The sequence below is a fragment of the Prosopis cineraria genome, unplaced genomic scaffold (assembly GCF_029017545.1).
Source record: "Prosopis cineraria cultivar Desert tree isolate PC_DT_omini unplaced genomic scaffold, ASM2901754v1 PC14, whole genome shotgun sequence".
Lineage (NCBI taxonomy): Eukaryota > Viridiplantae > Streptophyta > Magnoliopsida > Fabales > Fabaceae > Prosopis > Prosopis cineraria.
In genome coordinates, this window is record NW_026555345.1 from 20,328,026 (window position 1) to 20,335,902 (window position 7,877).

Below are 7,877 nucleotides of genomic sequence, written 5' to 3' on the forward strand. Positions count from 1 at the left end.
AATCAACTTTTACATATAAATAATAGAATAATATATTTTTATTCCTTATACATTCAAAGAATATAAATAAAAACTTGTTGTATATATGCTCACACAAACTATTTTGATTTGTTATTGTGTGTTAATAATAAATATATAGAAAATTCTTTATATATCTAACACTTATTATTTTACTAAGAATCTTATATTCACTATTAATTTTTACTATAAAATCCTATATGATCTTTCAAAATAAAAAAATATTATTATTTTTTACACTTTGTTTAACTTTTTAAAATTTATAAATGTAAACCCCACTCACATTTTTTTAATGGTAGTCCCACACACTACTTTTTTAAATCACACTACTCTAATTTTTTAAAAATTAAGTTTATTAAAATTTTACATTTCCTTCATTACCCTTAGAGCTTCAATTCCTATTTAGTTTAAAATATCTGACTACATAAAAAATTTATAGTCGAGCTTGAATATTAACACCTTTAGCTTTCAAGTTTATCTAAGCTAGTTTAATTACCCCAAATTATTAAAAATTATTTTATTTTTGTTTCTCTTTACTAAGTCCATAAATTGCATCCTTAAAATTTTTTTGGCCAATTTATATATTTAATTTTTAAAAAATTTACAAAATAAATACATTTAAATAATAAAAAATCATTTCTTCGGTAATTTAAATAATTTTTAGACATCATTTATATTTGAATAAAGGTATTTTAATCCAACATATGTAACTTAATGATCAACTAACAGGTAAGTGGATGAAAATAAAATATTAAAAATAAAAGGAGGCTTGTATTTTATAAGTTTTATATTAACAATTTATTTTTTGTGGGTTACACATGTACCTCTTTTACTACAGGGGTCCACATTATTCTTTATTTTTTTTATTTACTATATCATATTAAAAAATTAACAAAAAAAATAAAAATTCATATATACAATACCCATCTGAAAAATAAAAAAGGAAAAAAAAAACATTGGATCATGTAACTAATTAAAAATTATAAAAACATGTAAATGAATTTTAGACAATATTTATAGTTAAATAGGGTTATTTTAGTCCAACACAAGTGTTCATGTATTTTATAATAGTTAACTAATGGTTAGGTAGGTGAAAATTAAATTTTAAAATAAAATGAAGGCTTGTATTTCATGAATATCTATACTAAAAAAATATTCATATAGGTTTCAAAAAATAGAAGAAAGGTATCATTAATTAAGATAAAAATAAATAAAATATTTTACTCATTTTTAATTAGAAGTTTCATATTAACAATTTTTTTTTCTGTAGGTCTCACATGTATCTCTTTTATTATAGGGCCCACATTATTCTTTTTCTTTTTTATTTTCTGTCTCATATTTAATGTTAATTAAAAATTTAAAAAGAAAAACAAAAAATTGGATGTACAATACCCATTCAAAAATTAATTTTTGTTCCTTTTTTTCTTGGTTTATGATTGTATTTTGATGTGGATTGATCCATTTTTTTTTATTCAGGAAAAAAAATCTATTGGTTCCAATTTGAGTTTACACTTTCTTTTTTATTTTTAAATCATTTTTTTTTAATTTTTATAAAAATACTTGCCATTGATTTTGAAATATGTTACCCGTTCCTTTTTTTTTCTTTGTTTCTAGATTGTATTTTGATTTGGTTGATATATTTTTTTATCTGATTCTGACTTGATATTGATATTGATTTATCTAATTTAATTCCCCAAGATTTGTTTTTTATTCCTTTATTTTACTTTTTATTAATTTTCAATTTTTATTTTTTAAAATTATTTATATGGTTGTCAATTACCAAGGACAAAAAAGAGAAAACACTGTTCAAAAAACTGTTCATATATAGTGCCACAGACGCACTTTATAATATAACTAGATCTATTAGATTTAGAGGTCTGAAATGATCACGTAGTGTTTCAAAAACTGTCATGGCTTCTTGAGTTTAAGCTAGGACACTCAAAAATCCCACGGAAGACAAACTTATGATTCAATACATATTTATCATTTCGTTGTCTTACTTGCCAAGCTCTAAATTGTTAGTAATGAACTAGTTTTCAAACTGGTTCCACAAGAAATTCATGCGACTTCTTCTTTTCAACTTCTGCATATTCAGATGATGCATGGCTTGGACCTTTTGGATATTTATCTTCTAGAGTTTTTTCTTGACTTTGTAATTTTTATCTCTATTTGTAATTTTTATGCTGTTGAGTCTACAAGTCTAGTTTTTATTTAACAAAATAATAATAAAATCCCTCTAAAATATATAAATAACAAATTAATCCTCAAAATACTATAATTTCACTAAAGTTTTTAGGGACTTTTCTGTCATTAATGAATTTATACAAATGATGAAATTGCTTTTATTGAAAATAAAATGATTCACAAGTTTTGTTTAAATATTTACAACTTTTCTTCTTATATTCGCAATAATGCAGCAATAAATCAAAAATTTAACATGTGAAGTTGTAATTTACTATTGTATTATTATGAATATAAAAAAATTATGATTATTTAAACAAAATTTATGAATCATTTTATTTTCAATAAGAACAATTTAATCATTTATATAAATTCATTAATAATAAAAAAGTCCCTAAAGATTTCAGTAGAATTATGATATTTTAAAAGATTAAATTATCATTTATATAATTTAAAATTTTTTTATTGTATTTTCCTTTTTTATTTTTGTTCAGTCTGTAGTTTTTGTTGTTTCATTTTTTATTTTGTAATTTAGTTTGGCCCTTAGAAGTCTTTCTTGGACTTGGCTTCTTCCTTAAGAAGAGGTAAGCTATTTGCTGCATCTTCTCTGTAAAAGAAGAAATCTAGACCATCGAGATTTAATTTAGATAATCCACATTCAATATATTTTTTAATTTTTTATTAAAATAAAATTTTTAATAAATTTATTTAAATTCAGCTTTAATATAGGTGGACTATACGTAATGGTGCTCAAAACCAATTAAAATCGAACACACTAAACCAAACTGACATGAAACAATCAAAACCAACTATAAATAAGGTTTGGTTTAGTTTTTCTTTTACCAAAACCGATTAGTTTAGTTTGGTTTAGGTTTTTGCTTCTGAAAACTTAAATCAAATTGAACCAAGTTTTATTATATTTATTATATGTATGTATAAATTTATCAAAGCTTTTTCCCCTTTTCAAGTTTATTTATTTGTAAATCATTAGTAAAAATAAGTTATAATTAGGTAAATTTTGTTTATTATTATTTACGATAATTTTTTAATTTTATAATCAAATGTCTTAAAGATAATACTTTGATTTTTAATAGTTAAGTATGCTATTAAATTGTTTAAAAAATATTCTTTTGTGCTCAATAGATTTTTTCATTGCATATAATAATTAATAGTTAAAAATTATCATTGAACATGAATATATATTAGTAATTATGAATAATATCTCATTAAAAAGTTTAAACTTGATCCAAATCTAAACTAAATTCCTAAAAAACCAAACTAATTAAAGGCCCCAAATCGAATTGTTTGGGATTCAGAAGTGAAGGAAATTATTTTATCTACTAATAGTGGACAAATTGGAGTATTACCAAATCACGCGCCTATTGCCACAGCTGTAGATATCGGTATTTTGAGAATACGCCTTAACGGCCAATGGGTAACGATGGCTCTGATGGGCGGTTTTGCTAGAATAGGCAATAATGAGATCACTGTTTTAGTAAATGATGCGGAGAAGGGTAGTGACATTGATCCACAAGAAGCTCAGCAAACTCTTGAAATAGCAGAAGCTAACTTGAGTAAAGCTGAAGGCAAGAGACAAACAATTGAGGCAAATCTAGCTCTCAGACGAGCTAGGACACGAGTAGAGGCTATCAATATTATTTCGTAACAAGTTGGTGCGTACGAATAAAATAATTCAAAATCCAAATAGGTTGTATAAACAGAAGTTTTTTTGTACAACCTATTTGGATTTCTGTTGATTGAATAGAATCAAATAGTGCAATCGAATTGTAATGCAACGAAAGGAAATTCAAAAAATGAATAAATAAGATGGAAAAGATACAAAATCAATAAAAGAAAAAGGTGAGTAAAAAAACTTATTAGATACCCATTGACTCTGGGAGCTAAAAAGTTCTACCTATACCTACTATTGGATTTGAACCAATGACTCCCGCCGTATGAAAGCAATACTCTAACCACTGAGTTAAGTAGGTCATTTATTATTCCAAAGAAAAACAAGTGGGACCTATCATATCGATGGATTATAAATGGAATATTACTTATAAGCAATACCAATCAAAGAGATTAGATCATGTAATATTCATCTTGACAATAAATTCTCTACATAATATGATAAAATATGTATCAAAAGCACAAGGGCTATAGCTCAGTTAGGTAGAGCACCTCGTTTACACGCGCGCCAATGTTTTTTCAGAGGAGTCCATCATGTAATCAAAAGAGTTGATCTTATTGAGAAATCGATGTCTTACTCCATGACTTTTAGGGAACAAAACAAGAGAACAATAGCCTGACAAAGGGTTCGGTACGATTCGAGTGTACATTTAATTTAGACGGCAAATAGAACCCATCATTGATTTGAGATTTTGAGATATTGATAAGGTGAATACCTAGTCTATTCAATGCTAGGCATAATGAGTATAGGGACCTCAAAAAAATTCTCTTTTCGTCCTATCTTATGAACTTTAAGGTGTATGAAGTTTCCTATTTTATTCTTTAATTTAATTTAAGAAGGTCGATAGAGACTCCATTTAACTTAAGTTGATCCAGGCCAGAAGCAGACCTACGTCAGGATAACCCTTCTTTGAAACACTTTGGTAGTGCTCTTAGATTGGAATAAAAACCAAATCAGAGCACATGGAGCCATCTCCTTATCTTTCTCTTTCTGTCAAGAAAAAAGATGGTAGATTAACTGATCTTTTTATCAGTTAATGAAAAAGCCCAATGCAAAAAAGATGCACGTTGGGTCTGTAAAGCAATTCAAATCATTTTGATAATAATAAGTTTAATCTATTTTACCGAGAAGGTCTACGGTTCGAGTCCGTATAGCCCTAATATTCCTACTAATACTACTAATGTTTCTATTTACTTATTTCCTTTTACTAATACTACTAAATACCTAAATATTAGTAGTAGTCTAAATTCTTTCTTATACTTATAATAGATAATATCTTAACTTAAATAGAATATATTAATATTATTCTATTTATTATTAGTCTGTAAATTAGTATTATATTAGATAGTAGTATAAATTTTTTATACTATTTTAAATTGAAAAATGGATTTCTAATTTAGAAATTTCAATTTCATTTTTCTATTTAATTTCAATATTGAATTTCAAATGAAATAGAATAAGAATATTTCAATAATATATATTTATATTATATATATAATGAATTTCAATATTGAATTAATTTCAATATTGATTATTTATTGAAATCTTCTATTTAATAAAATAATATTTTATTAAAATAGAAAATATTGAGAATTAACAAATAAGATTAATAACAAATAAGATTAATAAAATAATGAAATTTTAACTAGAAGAAATTTGAACTAGAAAATCAAAAAGAATAATGAAATAATGAATATTAATTATTCATTAGTCATTAGTAAATAAATAAAAATAGAAAAAGAAATAATAATTAGAATCAATTCGAAAATAATTCAAAATTGTTTTTGAAATAATTAATATTATTATTAATAATAATTATTAATTAATAAAAAAAAGGAGATTGGATTTCAATCTGGAATTACTTTTCTTTAGAGAGAATTCGAAGTCAGGCGAAAATGCGAGAGTTTTTTTTTGTTTTCTTTGTACGTCATACCAAATATATATATATGGTTATATTTCTATCTTGAAATGAGATATGTACCACAGGAAACAAACGAAACTGAGCAGTTTGCTTCAAATTATAAACAGTTATGGCTGACTTGATAATTAATTCCAATTCGAATCGACTAATAAGTATCTGGTAGATTTTCCACATTCATAGGAGTACATCTATGTTTTTGCTTTACGAATATGATATTTTTTGGGCATTTCTAATAATATCGAGTCTTATTCCTATTTTGGCATTTCTAATTTCTGGAATTTTAGCCCCGATTAATAAAGGGCCAGAGAAACTTTCTAGTTATGAATCGGGAATAGAACCAATGGGCGATGCTTGGTTACAGTTTCGAATCCGTTATTATATGTTTGCTCTAGTTTTTGTTGTTTTTGATGTTGAAACGGTTTTTCTTTATCCGTGGGCAATGAGTTTCGATGTATTGGGGGTATCCGTATTTATAAAAGCTTTAATTTTCGTGCTTATCCTAATTGTTGGTTCAATTTATGCATGGCGAAAAGGAGCACTAGAATGGTCTTAATTCTTGAATATTTAGACAATAAAAAAAACATTGAGACAGTTATGAATTCCATTGAGTTTCCCTTACTTGATCGAACAACCCAAGATTCAGTTATTTCAACTACATTAAATGATCTTTCAAATTGGTCAAGACTATCCAGTTTATGGCCGCTTCTCTATGGTACCAGTTGTTGCTTCATTGAATTTGCTTCCTTAATAGGATCACGATTCGACTTTGATCGTTATAGACTGGTACCACGATCTAGTCCTAGACAAGCAGATCTAATTTTAACAGCAGGCACAGTAACAATGAAGATGGCCCCTTCTTTAGTGAGATTATATGAGCAAATGCCTGAACCAAAATATGTTATTGCTATGGGAGCTTGTACAATTACAGGGGGGATGTTCAGTACCGATTCTTATAGTACTGTTCGGGGCGTGGATAAGCTAATTCCTGTAGATGTCTATTTGCCGGGCTGTCCACCTAAACCGGAGGCCATTATAGATGCTATAACAAAACTTCGTAAGAAAATCTCTCGAGAAATCTACGAAGATCGAATTAGGTCTCAACAGGAGAATAGGTGTTTTACTACCAATCACAAGTTTCATGTTGGGCGCAGTACTCATACCGGCAATTATGATCAAGGATTACTCTATCAACCACCATCTACTTCAGAGATACCCTCTGAAACATTTTTCAAATACAAAAGTTCAGTATCCTCCCACGAAATGGTGAATTAGGCAGGATCCTTTTGTACAAAATAAGAAATTGCATTGTACAAAATAAGAACAAGACAATCTTCAAAAATTTCATCGTAATCATAAATATTAAATACTTATACAAAACTTATACAAATAAAAATGTGGGAGAGATAAAAAAATGCAGGGTCGTTTGTCTGCTTGGCTAGTCAAACATGGGCTAGTTATAGATCCTTGGGTTTCGATTACCAAGGAATAGAGACTTTACAAATAAAGCCCGAGGATTGGCATTCGATTGCTGTGATTTTATATGTATATGGTTACAATTATCTCCGTTTCCAATGTGCCTATGATGTAGCACCAGGAGGACTGTTAGCCAGTGTGTATCATCTTACAAGAATAGAATATGGTATAGATCAACCAGAAGAGGTATGCATAAAAGTATTTGTCTCAAGGAAAAATCCTAGAATTCCCTCTATTTTCTGGGTTTGGAAAAGTGCGGATTTTCAAGAAAGGGAATCTTATGATATGTTAGGAATCTCTTATGATAATCATCCACGTCTGAAACGTATCTTAATGCCCGAAAGTTGGATAGGATGGCCCTTGCGTAAAGATTATATCACTCCCAATTTTTATGAAATACAAGATGCTCATTAAATGAAAAAAATAAGAAACTAATCCGTAGCACTTCTACAACGCCAGATATTCCTTGAATAGCTGTACGTTCTTTTATAGATCAGACAAAGTAATTGAAGTTAAATCAGACAGAATAATTGAGGTCTTATTCATGTTATTATGGATCGGCTAAATAAAAAATGTAGGGATTAAAAAAAATTC

At 27.2% G+C, this 7,877-nt stretch overlaps 2 protein-coding genes across 2 annotated transcripts; both read left to right on the forward strand.

Moving 5' to 3' along the window:
- Nucleotides 1-3,495: 3,495 nt before the first annotated feature.
- Nucleotides 3,496-5,017, forward strand: LOC129293197 (ATP synthase epsilon chain, chloroplastic). The gene has a single exon (XM_054931010.1). It carries the CDS (start codon nt 3,641-3,643, stop codon nt 3,863-3,865), a length of 225 nt encoding a protein of 74 aa, XP_054786985.1. The 5' UTR covers nt 3,496-3,640; the 3' UTR covers nt 3,866-5,017.
- A 1,251-nt stretch (nt 5,018-6,268) lies between these two features.
- Nucleotides 6,269-7,222, forward strand: LOC129293196 (NAD(P)H-quinone oxidoreductase subunit K, chloroplastic). Its single transcript, XM_054931009.1, has one exon. It carries the CDS (start codon nt 6,333-6,335, stop codon nt 7,080-7,082), a length of 750 nt encoding a protein of 249 aa, XP_054786984.1. The 5' UTR covers nt 6,269-6,332; the 3' UTR covers nt 7,083-7,222.
- The last annotated feature ends 655 nt before the right edge of the window (nt 7,223-7,877 follow it).